Source organism: Mus caroli, chromosome 11, assembly GCF_900094665.2.
Source record: "Mus caroli chromosome 11, CAROLI_EIJ_v1.1, whole genome shotgun sequence".
NCBI classification, from domain to species: Eukaryota; Metazoa; Chordata; class Mammalia; order Rodentia; family Muridae; genus Mus; species Mus caroli.
Window position 1 is genome coordinate 2,381,058 of NC_034580.1, and position 21,160 is coordinate 2,402,217.

The window sequence follows — 21,160 nt, forward strand, 5'->3', positions numbered from 1 at the left end:
GGGGACGTGTCTATCGAGGACCCTTGGACTCCAGCAACCGGTGGTCGCCACCGTCCACCCACCCTAAGGCCCAGTTTGCACGGCGGAGAACAGCTGTGCAGCCACGCTGGACACTCACCCCGCCCGCGTTGAGCCCGCCCCCGGGACTACAGGACCAATAAGCGATGAATACAGCCGCGCGTCACGGAGCACCGGCCAATCGCGGGCGGCCACGACCCTAGAAAGGCTGGGCGCGGCAGGCGGCCACGGGGCGGTGGCGGCGCTGGCGTAGACGTTTCCTGGCTATGGTGGTGGTGGCAGCGGCGCCGAGCGCGGCCACGGCGGCCCCCAAAGTGCTACTCTTATCTGGCCAGCCCGCCTCCGGCGGCCGGGCGCTGCCGCTCATGGTGCCCGGTCCGCGGGCAGCAGGGTCGGAGGCGAGCGGGACACCGCAGGCTCGCAAGCGGCAGCGCCTCACGCACCTGAGCCCGGAGGAGAAAGCGCTGCGGAGGTGGGCCCGGCGGGCAGGGTTGGGGCGCGGGGCGGCAGGACTGGGGTTGGGACTCTCTCGTGTGTGCCAGCCGGTGGGCTCCGTACGGTGGGTTAGATTCACCTCTAGTGTCTAACCTGGGAAGCGGAGCTGAGGGGGATGCCCCTCCGAAGGTCTGCGTCGGGGGTGTGTGCAGGAGCTCCCGACGCAGGCACAGAAGAAGGTGCCCGACGCCCAGTCCTCTTTGTGGTCGCAGGGTAGGAACCGCTCCAGCTGTCATTGCAGCCACTTGGGAACCCCACCCTGGGAACCGAGTCCACAGCGTCCGGCATCCCGAGAGTTTGGCTTGGGGAGGGACAGTTGGTAGCGCCCCCGCTGCCTTCACGGATGTCGCTCTAGCAAGGAGCCTGTGGGACCGAATTGGACCCAGAAAGTAGCGGGGGAGGAGGGAAGAAGCATATGACGCAACGGGAATGTATCAGCCCGGTGGTAAAATGAGATCCGGGTGGACAGCCGCACGGGAGAGAATCAAGCAAGTCTTCAAGGCCTGTGGATAGAAAGCAGCGTGTGTATGCGTGTGCATGTGCGTTTTGATAGGAGCTTTAAGCCTGTTTACTACTGCTAAGCCTTATTCTGTAAAGTCAACGAAAGCACCAGCTGGCCACGTCTACAAATGAAGACACATGAAAGCTGGAGATGACTCAGTTATGTTCCCTGTCTCCTCCCCAAGGAAACTGAAAAACAGAGTAGCAGCGCAGACTGCTCGAGATAGAAAGAAAGCCCGGATGAGCGAGCTGGAGCAGCAAGTGGTGGATTTGGAAGAAGAGGTAAAGGGACTTCAGGCCATGCTTTCATTCCTTCTATATCAGGGCCCATCCTAAGCTGCTTCAGCCCTTTAGAATACAACCCAAAGTGCCATTTAAAGTTTAACCAGCCTAGCAGATAGGCCGTGAAAGCAGACGTGACTCACCCTGGCCTGCCCTCCCCTCGGAGATTAGCCAGGTTGGATAGATCATTGATTGCTTAAGCTGTAGCGCCGCCTGTCTTTGCCAAAGGCTCACTAAAACTGCCCTTCCTGCTAGGATTCACCCCTCCACCCGCGCCCCCAATCCTCCCACCCTCTGTATCCTTTCTGCTGTCAGTGCCCTTTTGTGCCCCTCCACTCCGGCATCCTTTTACCCTTTGGGGAGTTATTTTAGTTTCTAAGTTAAGTTTAGTTAACTTTAGCTATTTCTTGCTTTTTTAGGCATTGCCACATTTACATCTATTTATATGCGCATGTGCGCCCTGGTTTGAGTTTGGGTCACCTCACTTTGTAATACACTTTCCAAATTTATACATTTTCCCTGCTAGTTTCCTTTCTCTATACAGGCGAGTGGTACCTCACTGTGTGTGCGCCCCACTTTCACGGTTCTCTGGGCATCTGTGCTCAGCATCTAGGCTGCCGCCATTTCTTTGCCATTGGACCACTACCACTTGCATCTATACTTGCCATTTCAAGACAGGATGGTGAATTACTTAAAGATTATTTTTAGATAGGATCTTAGGTTGGCCTGTAACTCACGGCTTGCCTCCTGTTTTACCATGCTGACGTTACAGGCAGTGAACCACCTTGCCATACTTTTTTTTAAAGGTCGTGTATTAACACATCTGTAAATTCAAGCTGCAAGCGACCTTTTTTTGGCTGAAATCTGGGAGTAGCACTTGTAGGCATTATGTTGTTTCTGTCACCATTGAAAACACTTTTGTTTTCTTCAGAGATTGGCCTTGAATAAACTGCTTCTCCCGCCTCAGCCTGCTTGAGTGTTCAATGGCATTTTTGGGGGGACAGCTTGATGTCTCCCAGGCTGTGCTCTAATTTGCTGTGTAGCCAAAGATGACCCAAAATTTGTTTCTCTTGCTGCTATGTCCCAGGTTTTGGGATTTCAGTTTATGCAGAGCTGAAGATGGAGCCCAGGGCTGCAAGCCTGGGAGGGCAGGCCTTCTCCCAACTCCTCTGTCCCATTAGCCACCAGTAACAGAACGGCTGTGACCTGCACCAGCAGGGAAACAGCTGGAGCAGAACTTGTAGTGGATTCTTTAGTGACGGAACCACACGGCCTCATCTGTGTTTCCTTACAGAACCAGAAACTCCAGCTAGAAAATCAGCTTTTACGGGAGAAAACTCATGGCCTTGTGGTTGAGAACCAGGAGTTAAGAACACGCTTGGGAATGGCCACGCTGGATCCTGACGAGGTTTCGGAGGCAGAGTCCACGGTAGGTCTTGGGAGACCTGATTGTAGCACTACCAGATTTGTGTTCTGGGCCTCCAATCAAATCTTTCTCTCTTTTCCTTTATGAGACAAGGTCTTAATGTCTAATTTTGGCTGGTCTTGAACTTGTGTCAGTTCTTTTGCTTCTAAGTAGTAGGACTATAGGCACCTGCCCCTGTGCCTAGCTGAGGAATCCTGAATTCTCCCTGTTTCCTTGAACTGAACTTATGATCTTCTTGCCTTAGCTTTCCAAGTGCTGGAATTACACGCATGAACAAGTGGTTTGCTTTTTGGCTTTTTTGGGGGATAGGGTGCCATGTAGTCCAGGTTGGCCTCAAACTTGCTATGTAGCGGATAATCTTCCTACCTCCACCTTCCAGATGTTACCATGACAGGCAGATGTTCCTTTGTGTGGTTATGTAGGTGTGTACGTGTACACACATCTCTGCTTACGTACAGAGGCCTAAGGAGCATGTGGCTGTCTTGCCCTAGCACTGTCCACCCTGCTCCTCTGCAGCAGAGTGTCTCACTGAATCTGGGGCTAGGCAGGTGGACAGCAAGCCCTGGTGGACTTCCTGTTTATGCCTCCCTTGATGCTGAGGATTTGAACTTGGGTCTTCAGGATTGTACAGCAAGCACATTATATTCAGAGCCACCTCCCCAGTTCCTTTCGAGGAGCAGAGACTCACAGCTGCCCAGCATGTATATCCTTGGCAACTTTTACTCACTGTGGTCTTTCCTTCCAGGGGAGTGGAGTAAGGCTGGTGGCCGGGTCTGCTGAGTCCGCAGCACTCAGACTATGTGCACCTCTGCAGCAGGTGCAGGCCCAGTTGTCACCTCCCCAGAACATCTTCCCATGGACTCTGACACTGTTGCCTCTTCAGATTCTGAGGTAGAGCTCATTCTGTAGCATCCAAGTGGCGTGTGACACACTTAGCCAGGCAAACGGAGAAGTTAGTATTGGCGGGGTTAGGATTAAGCAGACGCTTTCCTAGTCTTAAGTGGATGGAGTAGGGGGAAACTGTTCCGTGGGTGGGTCCTGTGATCTGAGAGCATAAGTCTGGTGGATGGGTGGGTCCTGTGATCTGAGAGCGCAAGCCCTAAGTAACATTGTGGAACCCAGTACTGAAAGTGTTTCTGGTAGACTGTCACATTCATTCTAATAGTGAACTCTTTTGTGTTTTGCCTCTTGTAGTCTGATATCCTTTTGGGCATTCTGGACAAGTTGGACCCTGTCATGTTTTTCAAATGCCCTTCCCCAGAGTCTGCTGGTCTGGAGGGACTCCCAGAGGTCTCCCCAGAAGGACCTAGTTCCTTACCAGCCTCCCTTGCTCTGTCAGTGGGGACCTCATCAGCCAAGCTGGAAGCCATTAATGAACTCATTCGTTTTGACCATGTATACACCAAGCCTCTAGTTTTAGAGATTCCCTCTGAGACAGAGAGCCAAACTAATGTGGTAGTGAAAATTGAGGAAGCACCTCTAAGCTCTTCAGAAGAGGATCACCCTGAATTCATTGTCTCAGTGAAGAAAGAACCTTTGGAAGATGACTTCATCCCAGAGCTGGGCATCTCAAACCTGCTTTCATCCAGCCATTGCCTGAGGCCGCCTTCCTGCCTGCTGGACGCTCACAGTGACTGTGGCTATGCGGGCTCCCCTTCTCCCTTCAGTGACATGTCTTCTGCACTTGGTACCGACCACTCCTGGGAGGATGCCTTTGCCAGTGAACTTTTTCCCCAGCTGATTAGCGTCTGAAGAGCCACAGAACATTGGGCCCCTTTCCCTGACCATCACATTGCCTAGAGGATAGCATAGGCCTGTCTGTTTCATTAAAAGCCAAAGTAGAGGCTGTCTGGCCTTAGAAGAATTCCTCTAAAGTATTTCAGATCTCATAGATGACTTCCAAGTATTGTCATTTGACACTCAGCTGTCTAAGGTATTCAAAGGTATTCCAGTACTACAGCTTTTGAGATTCTAGTTTATCTTAAAGGTGGTAGTACACTCTAAATCACAGGGAGGGTCATTTGACAATTTTCTCCCAGCCTGGCTTCAAACTATGTAGCCGAGGCTAGGCAGAAGCTCTTGACCCCACCTCCCAAGTGCTGGGCTTCACCAGGTGTGCACCTCCACCCCTGCCCCGCCCCCCGACATGTCAGGTGGACACGGGATTCATGAATGGCCCTTAGCATTTCTTTCTCCACTCTCTGCTTCCCAGGTTTCGTTTACTTCTACAAGCAGAGAAACATCAACCTGAGGGGCTTGTTTTCCCTTATGTCCATTTTAAATGAAGATCAAGAATCTTTGTAAAATGATGAAAATTTACTATGTAAATGCTTGATGTGTAGCTTCTAGAAGGTGCTTTCTCCATTTATTTAAAACTACCCTTGCAATTAAAAAAAAAAAAAAGCAACACAGTGTCCTGTTCTGTGATTTCTAGGGCTCTTGTAATTTCATTGTTTTTGTTAAAGGAGTAATTTATCCAACTAAAGTGAGCATACCACTTTTTAAAGTCACTGAAAGCTTTTTCTTCAGGCCAGTTGGCCAGTATTACAGTTACTAAGTGGCAGAGATAAAACCTAACCCCTTTTTGGGGGTCGGGGTGGGGATTAAACCTAAGATGTGCATAATGGGCAAGTTACACAAGTTGTACCATGGAGTCTCAGCCTTTTAAATTACTGTTTTGCTATGATCAGGAAGTATCAGACTTCACCCTGATTTTACCTCTGAGCTGTGTAACTGAGGGGACCGATAACTATAACTTTGAAAGGAGGATTCTAGAGTCTAGCAGCTGAACATCTGCCACCTTCTGTGTACTGAAAAGTTCAGTTTTTTCTCCCGACACACTTAGGAAAGGTTTTAATCCCTCACTGAATCTTAGTGTAGGCTAGGGGTATCTTGTCTAGCATGCATGAAGCCTCAGTTCCGTCTCTGGAATGGAAACAAGCAAATTTATTCAGAAAGAAATCAACTACAAAACTCCAAAGACAATGACAACATCCTCATTGTGTATTCTGCAAAGAACTTCATTTTTCATTGATAGAGGCAGATTAACAATTTAGCATTTAAATATATCTTCCCTATCAATATTACTTTGGGGTTATCAAAGTAAACCTACAGATAGAATTCTGAAAGTCTAGTCAGTAGGTCCAAGCAGGCTACAGCTGCGAAGAACACAAGCTCCTGTGGTGACGGCTGTGATAGGAAGGGTTTCCATGCGCACACCCCAGGGCAGGGACCTGGTTGGTAAGTCCACAGCTCAACCCAGTGTTTTGAAACACAAGTTCACTTAGGCCAAGTTCCAGTTTTGTGACTGAAAGCTATCTCATGAATACCTGAGGACCAATACTCTATTTAGGGACTGACTATAAGGCAGATATTATTTGCTGCGATTCACGGAACATAGGTATTTCTAAGTTAAAACTCAAGTCATTTACATTTAATAGCATCGCATTGAAGTGGCTGCTATACTACCAGGATAGGTCAGTGTGTAGATTTTCAGGGTTTCATTTCCTGTACAGATGGACAAAAAAGATAGACTGATCAGCTTTGAGAAAGCACCTGATTTTCAAGAACATTTTCATACCGAAACACCAAACTGCCTGGCTAGATCCAAAAGTCAACCTTTTTACTCTATGAAACCAAATACTCTAGTAATATTGTGTTATTCCAGAGTTCAGACTAAAGGTACACACAGTGGCTGCAGACAACGTCCCTGGGCCTCACCACAGCTAGGCTTCTGTCTCATTGCTTTTCTATCATTGCTGCTGGAGCTAGGCAGCAGTCACGTGGCCTACTCCAGAGGATTTCAAGCATCAGTTCAATTCTTGTCTCCTAGAAACTCAAAAACGCGTTACTTTTGTAACTGTTGAGATGAAATCTATATTTTCTTATTTTGTATGTTCCATGTTTAGGTATGGATTCCCATTGGTCAATCTTTTTTGAGATAAGATCCCTAACTGAACCTGGAGCTCACAAATCCAGGTAGACTAGCTGGCCAGTGAGCTCCAGGGCTCTTCTACCTGTCTTCCCAAGTACTGTGAGAGTAAACGTACACAACCCCTAGCCCCCTTTAAAAGTGAGTGTTAGGGATCTGAACTCAGAATTGCTTGCAAGCCAAGCACTTTATTGACTGATCCATCCTCGTAGACCATTTGAGACAGGGTCTCTTGCAGTCCATGCTGGGCTCATGAGATCAATATGGGACAATGATCCCTGTTTGGGATCTTCCTTAAGCCGCCTCTCGAATCCTGGGATTATAGGACTATAATACTCCAAATACTTTGATACCCTTGTGACTTAAAAGTTTTCTGACAATGTGTTTTAATCATATTTACCCCATATCTAACCTTCATTTCTCCTCCTACTGAACCCTCCCCTTCCCAATTAATCCCACTCCCATCCTGTTTGAGTGTGTCCTATAGTACTTAAGGTTGCTCGTATACACATGGGCAACTTACCAGTGGCTACATAACTGAACAAAGTGACTCTCTAGCAACCCTGTTCACGTCTACCATTCATGCAGTAGGATGACTGGTACACCCACTCAGGCAATGCTAAAGTCAGCACCAGTGTCCTACAGGAGCTAGCATTTCAGCATCTATAAAATGCCACCACTAGTCTGAGGATCGAGGGGACCAAGAGAACCAACTCAATGCACATCAACCTATTTTTGAGTATCTACTCATTTTGTACTCACAAGTCATGGATCCTGGAACTCACTGTAGACCAGGCTAGCCTTCAAATTTTGGGGCTCCTGCCTCACTCTTGGGTGATGGAATGACAGGAAGTACCACTATGTATGACTCTAATTTCACTGAGTCATACTCCATTGTCTCAATGAAGTTGCCATGACAACATCAGACATTAAAATGTCTGTAAAGTCAACAGCTGGTCAAAGCAAGAACCTTGGGACTAATTAGCAGGTGAGATACCGAGCTGTAACTATCTATTCTAATTCCAGTCTCCAACCCATCATGTTAGATAACTTTTACTTTTGCCCAGGGTTTTCAAAATTTGGTTAAAAATAATTTTTTCCCCTGCAACTATAACCCAATGATAAAATTCCCTTCCTCATGAGGATGTATAAACATCACAGACTGCCTAATCTCTTCAAACTCCTCCAACTTGAGTTTCAACTCTACATCTCACCTTTGAAGGCTCAAGTCACAAGGTCAGCATCTGATGTCCCACCTGCTAAGGGGAATGTTATTGGTATGTTAACAAAGGCAAAGCAGCCTGCCTATTCTAGAAACAGCTCACTTTTAACCCCACAGTATCAGACTTTCAGGACAAATTTAAGTTTTTCACTGATAAGGTTGCCCCCTTAATTGATTAAAATTTAAAGCTAAGAAAAAAATGCTTAATTTACATTTATACAGGATTACAGATACTTTAAAAGTTCAAAACATTGAGTTTTATTGAAAATAATAAAGTACAGAAACAGCAGATTCTCATCTTTAATGCAAATCTGACACACCTTCCAGCCCGTTGTAGCACTGCAGCGTTCTTGTGGCTGTTAATTAACAAAGGCGGCTCCAGGGCCAGAGCGGTTTGGCCTGCTGCCTAATAGTCTCCCTCGGCTCTAAGGCCTGCCTTGTTTCTAAATCTTAGTTTTACCTTTTTAAGAATGAGCAGTTTTTAACTGATTCTTATCATGAGAACTGGATTCTCATATTATTTCTTCATATTAAGAACAACACAAATCCCCAAGCCAAGAACCAAAAAATCCACACACACCTGACTCAGACTCACTGAAAATACATATTTGTTCATCAGAGCTCACCTGCTTTAGATAACTGTTGACTGTCACATTAGCATACTGAGCCAATGTTGGATTCACACTGTAAAAACTATACAAGATGAAAAGACCTGTTAATTCCTTGGGAGAACCTTAAGGCAGAAGCCAAAGTCTTTTGCTAGAGAGGAGAACAGAAGACAAAGGCATCAGGGCTGTGGAGACAACTGGGGGTGTGTGTAAGCACCACAAGGATGAAGGTGATTTCTGTACAAACATGTGCAAGAAGATAAAATCCAAACAGGAGCACGAAACATCTACTTTCCTGCTGAAACAGGGTCATGTCAGGTAAGGACTCCCGACAAGTTAAGACATCTCTGCTCTCAAGTGGTTACCAACCGCATCAAAGCCACGCGGGCCTTTCACAGAGGCAGGCCTGGTGTTTTAAGGCCCTTCGGAAAGCTGCCGCTTCCTCCCTACCCTAACACTGGGCTAACTCCAGACTCTCGGCATCCCTGCACGGTTCTAAACTGTTTTAAAACTTAACACAGAGATTTCTTTAAGGCTATAAACTTCACAAGTTGGTCCCATTAGATAAGCCGGGAGTTTTCAAATGACACGAGCCAAGCACTTGCACATTCACAGAAGACAGCTTTTATTCCCCTCGGAGTCTGAGATGAAGAAACAAGTAGCTGGCTTCAAGACTGGTTTGAAGGTTGAGTAACTTTATGGTGTAGATATAAATATTTTGTTTAAATATTAAACATTAAACCTTTTCCTGACATCTAGACAGAAACCAAGAGAGCAGGAACAACAGCAGGAGGAGACAGTCCAACGACAGACGGACTCCTATGCCATCCGCAGGAGGGAGGCCAGCATGGGTTGCAAAATGCCAAGAAGCTAAGTTTCTAAGAAGTCACCTCTCCTCAGCATAAACCTGTTCTCTGTTCTCCCCATGCAAAGGGAGAAGCAAGCCAGAAACTGAAAACTCAACCAAGGGGGAGTTCAGCCGTAGAAAGAGCCGCCACACTCACCGGATGGACATCTTACTGCTCTACAGCGCTGAAGGACTTGCAAAAGCCTTCATTACACGTCCTGCCATGCTGAAGAGCTCTTCCTGAGAAATTAACAACTTTAACCCTGGTTATTTCCAAAGAACACCTTGAGACTGTTCGGGTACTAAGGGTAAAGACCTCCTGCTGGCAGGAGGCCATCTTCTGCTGACTTTTAGGCTTACTGCACAAAAGCTTAAGCACCAGACAATTAGCTATTTCAGTAAATCTCCAAGACATTTCTCCATTTCTTTTCAGCTAAGTCACTGTTTTTGGAACCAACATTAAAAAATTCAACTTGCTAATACAAGCACAACCTTCCCTTTTTAAACTCTAGAAGCAATCAATTGTAGGTTTAGCTGACACAGCATGTCCTTAGGATTCATGAAAAGACATTTCTCATAGGCAATATACCTCACACTCTACGTCAACCACTGAAGTTAACTGAGGTGTAAACGTTACCGACTAACTGAGCCTATCAGTCATGAAAGGAGATCAAGGGCTACTACTTGAGTGATCCAGCTACACCAACCTGACACCAACACAAGTTTCTTTGCTTGTTCCATTCCTTCACAAGAGACTCAAAGTCCTGCTCTCTTCCCTCCCGAGCCCCACGTGTACAGTGACCACTACAAGTAGCTCAGCACATGACTCAGCAATTAGGGTGCAGTGGCGATTAGGAGCAAGCACTCCTGTACAGGATCATCTCAAGAATGAATGGCTTCAACAATGTGACACATGACCGAAGTCATCGGAACACATCCAGCATCTATAGCTGTCGTTAAAGAGACTGTAACATTTCCTGGATAAGCTTATTAAAAAACTGCATTTCCCTTGAGATAAGCTTCCTTGGCAAAAAGTTGAATTCAATAAATGGCTACCCACAATGACAGTCCCACCCAAGTCACAGGCAGAGGAGATATTACACCCGTTTCATAAAACTTTCAGGCCCCTATACTCCGCAGGCAGGCTCATTTCTGAACGCAGGAGCCTTCTACGACTTGTCAAGTCAGAGCAGAAACGGGTGTCTAGAGCTCCATCTCTTCCTCTGTGCTAGCAGCTGTTTCCAGACTATGGTAAAGCGGTGCGTCTGTGCACTGAGGTTTCAGCAACACTTCAGTCCTCTGGGGGAAGGCAGTGCCTGGAGCTGCGTGCTTTGCTTGGCTCTCTCTCATGTAGTTCTTAGGGCTAGAAGATGGCTTTGGCTTCTCAGGAAGGAGTTCAGGGAGAGGTTTCCAGAGCACAAGCTCCATAGAAGGACGGCTCCTGGGATAGAAAATACAGATTTTTATCAAACTTTAGGACATGCAAATGAAGGCTATTGGTAACAAGCTGCTGTCTCTCTCTATGCCTCAGTCCGTTTAGGCTGCCTGTAACAAGGTCCTGTTCACTCCCAATGCCTTAGTCAGTTAAGAGCTGGTTGTCCTGAAAGAGCTGGTCTGTTGCTGGTGTATCCCTATCCATTAACTACGTTTCACAATTATTTTATCTTGATGTCTTATCAGTTCTCATTATAGAAATTTAAATCTTTTAATTGAAAGTGTGGCTGGGTCATGGTATTTCATGCCTTTGGGAGGCAGAGGCAGATGGATCTCTGTGAATTCAAGGCCAGCCTGGTCTACAGAGCGAGCTCCAGGATAGCCAGGGCATTTACACAGAGAAAGTCTTGAAAAGCCAAAGAAAACCAAAAGTGTTCACTTCAGCAGAAGATATACTAAACTTTGAATAATACTGACTAGCATTTGTTAGTTAACCAATGCTTCATTTAAAAACGAGCTAGAGATATTTAGAGTTCAAATGGACTTCGCAAATTAAAAAGCACATTTATGTGCATGTGTGTCTGAGTGTCCATGGGAATATGAACATGTGTGCACTAGGGGCTGAGGAGGTAGGTTCCCCTGGTGTCTCTTCACAGCAATAGAAACGCTAACTAAAACCCTAAAAGAAGTGAGCCTTGTTTCCAGGCCCTCAAATCTGTAGAAGTTCACATGCTGGAGACTGAGCCCAGGACTCACACATGAGTGAGTGCTCCACTTCCTAGCAACATCACTAGCTCTGTAGTATTTTATTCCAAATCAACACCCTGCCTTACAGATGCCATACCTAGCAGTAATCTAACTATCCAAGGTGAAAAGTGGGGTCTTTACGCTGGGTGTGTTGGTGCACTGCTGTAACTCAGCACTCAGCGGGCAGACATGTGGGCCTCTGTGAGTTCAAGGCTAGCCTGGTTTACATAGTGACTTCTAGGATAGATGGAGCTGCATAGAAAGAACCTGTCACAAACAAAACCAACAACAACAACAGACTAGGGCCTCCTCTGACTTGATCTAATGCTGTAATCTAAAGTAGGTGCGTGGGGTGGAACTCAGGCTGAGGATCACTGAGTCACATCACTAGCTATAATGATATAATACACAGAGATGTTTTAAGAACATTTTTGCATGACTACAATCTTTTGTTTAGAATGTGGTACTGAGTCTAATGCACGCTAAGCAGCTATTCTAGCGCTACATTATCTCCGTACCCCAATGGCTATCTGATATATTACATGATTATCCATGAAAATGAAATCCTGGGCAAACATTAATTTCTGATACATTTTGTTTCATACAGTTTTGAAGTAGAATGTTTCACAGCTAAACCAAAACAATTACATTAAATATGTGAAATAAAAATATTTTTCTCAACCATAGCTGTGAGCAGTACCTTTAATTCTAGCACTTGGAAGGTGCAGGCAGGAGGGTGATAAGTTCTAGGCTAGCCTAGGCTACATGAGCACCCATCTCCAAAATGGAAAAAAAAAATGTCCTTCCTTCCCCTTGGTAGAGGACACTCTTCTGGGACGACATAGAAGTAACCAAGGAGACAATGAAGAGCACTCTCAAAGGCCCAGCTCGGGAGAACTACTGAGAGCAGCACACACTATTTTGAGCAGAAGGGCAATGTGACCTGCACACACAGTGGCTACACTACTGACACACCCCCAGGGCTGAATAGTTAATTATAAACTCAAGCTAGGGCCTGAGTGAAGACCTGGATCTCCCACCAGCAGGAGCTGCACTGCTCCCTCTCTGCCAGCACTCCTGACGTCTGTGTCCCAAGAGCACTTTCCAGATCCTGCGCTCACCCTCAGTGATTAGTAAGGCTACGGCTCCAGGGCAGTACTTAAGTGGACAGCACAGCACAGCACTCGAGGACCAGCCCGTCCACACTAGATCTAAGCAGAGCACTTTCTAGGCTGCCACTTTGTTTGGCAGACTCTTGGGTTTGAGTTCTACTCTGAAAATATAGCAAACCAGTTAACTGGGCTTATTAAACCATGGTGTTTTTCCATCTTTCTTTCTGTACTGCTGAGAGCAGACCCCAGGGCTGCAATGGCGCAGGCAAGTCCTCTACCCCAGTCACTTCCCTAGCCCTTGCTTCTTGTTTTCAGTCTTTGCTTAGTCTGACTGGGCACCATCACATCCATCTTGAAAATATGTTGTGCTTTGACATCACCATCATCATTTTTTCTTTCTTTTTTGGGGGTAGGGGGTGGAGATTGGGTGAATGATAAAGTTTCATTCTGCAGCTCTGGCTGGCCTGGAATTCTCTAGGTAGACCAAAGAGGCTGGAAACTAGGACCTCTGCCTCCGGAGTGCCGTGGGGGCCTGTGTAAGCCATGCCTGGCTTAACTTATGTTGTAAATCCAGTCAATGAAGCTGAAGGAGGAAACCTGTGCACAGGAACCTGGAGTGCACAGAAACATTCCCAGCCCCCAACACAAACCCAAGCGTTAAAAACACTGAAACGACCACTGAGGCTGTGCTACAGTTTGCGGGCTTTGTGACAGCAATTTCCCTGTCACTAATCTGACACGTCACCTTCTGTCCCCATGCTGTCTCCATGCTGGGCCTGAGTAGTTACGAGCAGATAAACTGGAGCGTTCAAAATGTGGCTGCTGCTGCTCTTTCTCTCCGCTTCCACCCCCACCCCCCGACTTTAAGAGAACAGGCTTGGCAAGAGCCTTCCCAGGTGTCAGCACCAGCTAGGGAGAAATGCTATGCACTTACATGGACTCAATCATCCTCTTTGTGAAGACTTCATCAAATTCCCTCTTCAAACCCGTTTTCATGGTGTCAGAAAGGACAAGACTTGGGAGGTGGCTAACATTTCTGTCACTTTCAACCTCTTCATCTTCGTCAATTATCCTAAATAATAAATCAGAAAAAGAAAAAAAAAATCACTCAAGGCACTGTGTGTTTCTTGTAGCAAATGAACAAACAAAATTTGAAACTAAAAGAAAAACCCACAGGTGCTGCAGCGAGAGGTCATGTAAGCTACAACTCAGAGAAAAGTGGCCAAATGAGGCTGTTTTTCCCTGAGGAGAAAGGTTTGGAATGGAGTCAAGTTAGAAGAAGTGTCCAGGAAAACGGAGCTTGACACGGTCAGTTAAAGGCTTAGTCAAGCTCTATTCCATCTACCACTAAGTGTCTGTTGTTCATTCTCCATTTCCAGCATCAGCACGTGACCCCGAGCTGCCTAGGAGAGGAGAGCTGACACAGGACCACAGTACATGTGACACGTAGTCAGTACCTGTCCTCAATCTCTTGCAGACGCCTTCGGGCGACTTCACACTGTGGTTCTCCAGTTGTCTGATCCATTTCCTCACAGAGCACATCTAGCATGCTGGGCATAGAAAGGCTACTAGAACACGTGTTTACCCCATGACCTTCTATCCCCTGATGTGTGCCGAGAACCCATTCATCAGCCACGGCACCGAGTTCAGCTTCAGTCAGTCGTTTCTTTCTTACTGGACACCTAGGAGGAGGAAAGCAGTGGGAAGAGAGGGAAGGAAGAAAAGCAATCCATTATAGACGAAATGCAAGACATTTCTCTAACGAATTAAAAAAGATATATTTTTGGGACAAAGTCTCACTCTGTATCTATGTCTGGCCTCATTCACAGAGTTCTGCCTGTTTCTGCCTAGAGTTCTGGGATGAGGAGAGAGGTTACCAGGCCAAGCTAAAACTCATTTAGTTAAAAACCATCCATTTATTTTATGTTTAAGTTTCTGCCTGCATCATGTGTACTTTATGTGTGCCTGTGGAGGTCAGACGAGGTCTCAGACCCCCTGGAACTGGACTGACAGAGATCTATGAGCTACCATGTAGGTGCTTGAAATGGAACCTGAGTGTTTTCTGCAAGAATAAGTGTTCTTGGGGCTGGAGAGATGGCTCAGCGGTTGAGAGCACTGACTGCTCTTCCAAAGGTCCTGAGTTCGATTCCCAGCAACCACATGGTGGCTCACAACCATCCATAATGAGATCTGACTCCCTATTCGGGTGTGTCTGAAGACAGCTACAGTGTACTCATGTAAATAAATAAATCTTTTAAAAAAAAAGTGCTCTTAACTGAGCTACCTCTCTAATCCCAATTTATTATTATTTTAATCAAATTATTAAATACAAACATTCCTATTTTTTCCTAGTTAGAAAATCATGCCTTTTCCCCTCCCCAGAAAATTTTCTTCTATTCCTTTTTTTAAACAATTTAAAACCTGTAAGATTTTAAACTTGTAGATTAAAAGGAAAAAAATCCGTAGGAACAATCAAATGGGACACAAAGCAATAGAAAGGATAAAGGAGGGTGGGAGAGGGCTCGGCAGTTAGGAGCACTGCTTAGCAGTGAGGAGCACTGCTACTCTTCCAGATTTCTAGCACCCATATGGTAGTTCACAAATTCGTGTAATTCTAGTTGCAGGGAATTCTATACTCTGTTCTGGCCGTGTACGTGCATAGACACAAGCAACACCATACACATTGAAAAAGAAAAGACAAAGAAGCGCTTTCTCCCAGTTATATCCCCTGCCCACCCCCCACCCCCCCCCGGGGCTGGTTATAACTGTGTTTCCTCACACCAAATACACACGATACTAAAATATGCTTCAAATACCACAAAAGCAGGTCATTAGCACAAATTTCTTGCCTTTGGCTATGTGTCCCTGAACAATAATGAGATCTACCTTTCTCTTAGTATAATACTCTCCACCTGCATCTTAGATACGTTAGTACTTTTAAAAAGAGACCTGAGAATTCATCAAACCCAGTTTCTTCCTTTTGGACCTATCTAGAAAGTAGAGGAAACTTCAAAGTTGAAGATTAGACCCCAGAGACCCCGATTCTCATCTCTATGCCTTTTCATTAAATCCCTTGCTTTTTCGAAAGGAAGTTAACTGTTTAAGCTCTTATATGGACTCGTATTTATTAGCACTATGATATGTCCGTCCACTGCAAGCCAAAAGCAGCACAAAGCAGTAGGACAAGTTGGCTGCTGCTTTGTTTTTCCTTTTCTTTTTGACAAGTGTTCTCCTGCATGGCGGTTCTCTGCATGTGTAGCAACAGGACTAGACTACAGATGGATGGATAGCCAAGAAGCTCACTCATTAACCCTACACTTCAGATTCACTAAACTGGAAGTCAAAGAAAACAAATAATTTAATCCTTGTCAGCACTGTGAAAATCAATATTAAAGTCTCTGGAATATAAAATCTGACAATGCCTCTTAAACTTAATAGTTTCAAAAAAATCAAAGTGCACTATATGTTTGATTTAGAATTTTACCTCATTCTAGTACTAGAAATGTCTAAGAGACAAGAAGCTGGAGGATCAGAAGTTTAGGGTTAGTGTCTGCTACACTGTTTCGCGACAACTTGATTTACATGAAATTCTGTCCTTTAAAAAGCTTTAAGCTGGGTGCGGTGGTACATGCCTGTGAAACACCAGCTACGAAAAAATAATACCTGAGAGAGAATGGGCAGTCTCCCAGAATATCTAATAATTCAATGTATGAGATTGACCTTTGACCCTAGGTTGTTTTATCCTAGAGAGTTATGTTGCTAATTAATAGCTGAAGATCAATAGTGATTAAGCCCTAAAGAAAATGTGAATTTAAAAAGGTTTCTAGGAGCTGGAGAGATGGCTCATCAGTTAAGAGCATGTATTGCTCTTACAGAACCCAGATTCAGTTCCCAGCACTCACTCTCAGATGGCTCACAACCACCTGTAACTCTAGCTGCTAGTGACGCTAATACCCTTGGGCTTTGAACATCAATATCCATGTGTGAATGCACATACACGAAGAAAAATAAACTAGCATTTTAAAGAAAGGTTTTTAGATACTGAGCAAAGCAGTGAGGGTGGCAAGCTAAGCATACACATCTGGGCATAGATCTAAATGTGCAGGCTACCCATTGTCTTCAAAAACAAAATTCCCAGATGTTCATTTTACCAATGAAGACTCGAGAGTCAGCTGCAGGGGTGAAAAAGAAGCGATTAAGAGAGCTGGCTTAACAGCTCTGCTAGCTCAGAGAGGCAGATCGAGCATCCAGTGGATCCTCCTAATCCACCCACTATTCTGAAGGAAGCTTTCTCTTTCTCCACAGTCTTAAAGACTCCCCCCACCCCTTCTGTTCACTTAGGTTCACTCCCTGTCAGCTGCTTGCTTGCTCTGCCTCTTAACCTAGGATTGACTTTAGTTGTGCGCCAGGGCTGAGCCATACACAAGGTTGTTCTAGTTCACACAATCTTGTGGCCCACAATGTGCAAATATCCTGCAACATACCCACTTTTCAAGGCTGATATCTTTCTCCACCCACAAATCAAAGGCAGCTAATTTTTTTGAGACAGGGTTTCTCTGTGTAAGCCTGGCTGTTCTAGAACTTGCTCTGTAGACCAGGCTGACCTCGAACTCAGAGATCCACCTGCCTCTGTCTCCAAAGTGCTAGAATTAAATGTATGAATTAAATCAAGTTCCTACATCCCCTCCCCCCAGACAGGATTTCATTGTATAGCCCTGCCTGTCCTTGAAGTGATCCACCTGCCTCTGCCCCCTGAGCACTGGAATTAAAGACCTTTGCAACTGCACCTAGCATAGTGTCTACACCTTAAGCAAACACTAGTATCAGTAATTCAATTACCTATAGCACTATAGAAGACAAAAAAAAGTTCTTGAGTTATCTATAGCAATCCCAAGGCAACCCACCCCCTGATGTAGGGGGTTTGAGGGCTAAGTTGATCTGAGGCAACTCTTTGGGTAGGGCAAACAGCTCAGTGGGAAGGCGCTGCCATGTATGAGGAGCCAGGTTCAAGCCTCGGAGCCAGCATTAAAGAAAGCAAAGCATGGTGACTTGTGACACCAGCACCAGAGAGCAGAGGCAGGGAATCCCTAGCTCTGTCTGAGCCCTAACCATACAAAAACTAGGTGGGGGGCCATGGAGTTGGCTCAGTGGGAAAACTGCGATACATGCAGTGCCAGCATGAAGACCAGAGACATGACAGGTAGGCATGGAGCCCACCTGTAATCACAGGGCTCAGCAAGTGGGGATGGGATTCACAGGCAAGCCGAAGGCAGGTTCTGGGTCTGCGTGAGCTACTCTGCCTCAAAATAGAACATTTCAAGTAATTGAGGAAGATACCTGATGCCAACCTTTGGCTTCCACATATATGTGCATCACACACACACACACACACACACAGAACAAAAACAAAACAAAAACTGCAGCAAAGCTGGGACTACAGGCACTTTAACCCCAGCACTTAGTTAGCATAGATATAGATAAGTGGCCAAAGCTAGCTTGTTCTACCTAGTACATTCCAGCACAACATAGTGAGCCTTTGCCTCAAAAAAAAAAAAAAGTGGTGGTGAGCTTGGGAGGCAAGAGGCGAGCTGATCTCTAAATCCAAGGCCACCCTTGAAAAAACAAAACAAACCACAAAACAACAAACCAAGCCGGGCGGTGGTGGCACGCACCTTTAATCCCAGCACTTGGGAGGCAGAGGCAGGCGGATTTCTGAGTTCGAGGCCAGCCTGGTCTAGAGTGAGTTCAAGGACAGCCAGGGCTATACAGAGAAACCCTGTCTCAAAAACAAAAAAACCAACCCCCCCCCCAAAAAAACCCAAAAACCCAAAAGCCAACCAAACAAAAGGTGAGGTGGATGATATCAATAACATCCAAGATGGGGCTACTTCTGCCTCCCTTATCCCTTTCACAAAAAATAAGGAAATTTTCAATGCTCGCTTCTCCCCTGAAGCAGGGCTTCTCTCAGTTCAGTAGCCTTGACTGTCCTTTAACTTTAAGCTCTGCCTAACTTGGCCTCAAGTTCTGGGACTAAATGCACAGACCACCACCTTCTGTTTTTTTATTTTTTTTTTATTTTTTAACCATGTCTAAGTATCAAAATTCACTTTTAAAAATTCATTTTTAGTTCCTTCTTTTTTCCCCCCTTTTTAAGACAGGGTCTCATGAGTCCCAAGCTGGTCACAAGTCACTATATTTCAGAGGACGACCTCCAAGGTCTCATCCTCCTGCCTCCACCTTCCTCACTAGCTCTTGTTTGGTTTGTGCTTTGAGAGCTGGCCCCAAATTCTCCTTCTCAGTTGGGATTACTGGATTAAGTCGTCATTGTCAGAAAAGGATTTAGCTTCTAGGAGGGTAGGGTGGAGGTAGGATCAAACAAACTACCCAGGACAGGGCCTGGGACAGGTGAATGGGGCTGTAACTGCTTAGTGTGATCACCCTAGGCGACTCTTAGCACAGGAAAAGCAGGAAAGCAAGACGATCCAATGAGTAAGGACACTTGCCCCTAAACTGACGACTTGAATTTGATCCTGGAACCCACATGGTGGGAGAGAGCCAATTTCCAAATGCTGTCCTCTAACTTCCACATACTCATCTGGGATTTGTGTATATATTTAATAATAATGGTCAAGAAAAAAAAAAGCAGGTATTGAGGCATGGTGGCATGTGGGCCTTTAAAATCTGAACATGCAGAGGCAAGTAGATCTAATAAGTTTGAGGACAGCCCTGGTTAGGCAGGGCTCCATAGTCAGGCGATCTTAAAAAAAACCAACAGGTAGACCTTGTATATACTCATTTGGAATAAGCTACTCGGAAGCATTGCAGAGTGACCAGATATCTGGCTACAAAATTTGTTAGTTTCTGGACTCTCTTCCTAAGGAGCAAGAGAAGAGGTTACATGGTTACTACCTCTGCGGAGAACACCAACCCTTCCAATACAGAGCCTGGGATTTTCTTTTTGTTTTGGTTTAATACGCTGTGTCTGAAATGACAGTTTAAAATGCATGCGCATTTTCCTCTACCTGCCCGCCACTCAGTTTCTGCACCTAAAAGGCAAACAATGTCAGCAGTTTAAAGAGATACATGTGCTTCACCGTTTTCACTTCAAATAGGATACACGTGTTAAACTAACAGCGACCACAAAGAGGACAAATTGGTCCGGATACTTACTCATCATCCTCCGCCAACCGCTTGTGTTTCTTTCTACAGTGAATGGAAACACTGTTGGAACAAACAAAAACAAACCAGTCACTCACGACTGGAACGTAAATGTAACATTTCTGCATCCTGTATTTGTCGCCTCACTCATCCGGATCTCCCGCCACAAATTGAACATTCCTTCCTTGGCCGTGATAGACCGACACAGGTCCCAGGTGATCGCGATTTGCCGGGGGCTCCGAATAACCCCAGACAAGGAAATCTGAAGTTGTCACTTCTGTCGGGGCAGTGACAGTTGAGCACTCGCTCCAAACCCATTTCTGCCCCCAACATTGCCGATGAGGACCCCAAGTGTCCCAGAGGCATTCAAAGTTGTCCCGGCCGGCAGCCGGCGGCCGCGCGTGTGGAGGGAAGCGGCCAGGCCGAAGAACCCTCGAGGGTCGCCCGCCCCGCGCCCCGGGACTCGCGGTTAACGTCCCTCGGGGTTAACGGGCCCGCCCCGCCTGCTCACCGTCCGCGCGCTGTTCTCCCGCCCGGGCTGCTCGGCGCGCCGCGGACACCGGGCCGCGGGGCCAGGTCATGGCCGGCGGCTCCTGGCGGGAAGGCCCGGCCCGCGAAGGCCGGTGGCGGCTGCAGGAAGTCCGCGCTGCCGCTCAGAGGGAGGCCGCTGAAGGGCCGGCCGAGGGCTGCCATGGCTTTCCAGACGAGGCTGCGTCCGCGACCCCAGTCGTTCGTGTTCCCAGACTCCGCAGTAGCCGTCACCACCGCTACCCACGATTACCTGCCTCTGAGCCCTCTTCAGCCCCCCAACCTCACGCCTTCTAGAACCCTCCACTCCGGACCGCCCAGAGACACGTCGGGATTTGTTGTGTATAGAGGGCGCTGTCGTGAGGCATGCCGGGAGTTGTGGTCCTTGAGGACTACAGGCAAGATGGCCGGCGGTGTACCAGACGAATTGCAGGTCAGGTCGCCTTCACCGGCCAGAATGACAGACACCCAATCCCTATACAGAACGTTGAGCTGGGCGTGGTGGCTCCCATTGATCTTCCCAGCTCTTATCAGGTGGAGGCAGGATAATCAGACACATTCAAAGCCAGACTTTGACTAAGTGGCATGGTCTAGGCTAGCCTAGTCTACATGGGACCCAGTCCAAAATAAAAAGTTATAACGCTTTTGTTTCTTCTGTAGTAAACAGGATAATAAAAATGTTTTCAGAGTTGAAGTGAGTAGTGAATGAATTAAAAATCTAGAGGTGGGGCTGGGCATAGTGGTGCACACATTTAACCAGCACTTTCTGGGCAGAGGAGGGAAAATCTCTGAATTCTAGGTCAGTCTGGTCTACATAGTGACTTCCAGGCCAGCCACTGTTACAAAACAAA

The 21,160-nt window shown here is 46.4% G+C and overlaps 2 protein-coding genes across 2 annotated transcripts; one reads left to right on the plus strand and one right to left on the minus strand.

Annotated features, from left to right (window-relative positions):
* Positions 1-230: 230 nt before the first annotated feature.
* On the plus strand, positions 231-5,133 carry Xbp1 (X-box binding protein 1). Its single transcript, XM_021177554.2, is given in 6 exon segments — positions 231-490; positions 1,200-1,296; positions 2,591-2,725; positions 3,468-3,503; positions 3,506-3,613; positions 3,917-5,133. Coding segments are annotated over 6 exon segments (1,140 nt in total). The 5' UTR covers positions 231-284; the 3' UTR covers positions 4,475-5,133.
* Positions 5,134-8,109: 2,976 nt separating this feature from the next.
* Ccdc117 (coiled-coil domain containing 117) lies at positions 8,110-20,940 on the minus strand. The gene is made up of 5 exons (XM_021177992.2): positions 20,293-20,940; positions 19,794-19,844; positions 14,081-14,305; positions 13,558-13,695; positions 8,110-10,771 (listed from the first exon to the last, which is right to left on the minus strand). The coding sequence occupies exons 1-5, from the start codon at positions 20,472-20,474 to the stop codon at positions 10,534-10,536; spliced, it is 834 nt and encodes a 277-aa protein (XP_021033651.1). The 5' UTR covers positions 20,475-20,940; the 3' UTR covers positions 8,110-10,533.
* Positions 20,941-21,160: the final 220 nt, after the last annotated feature.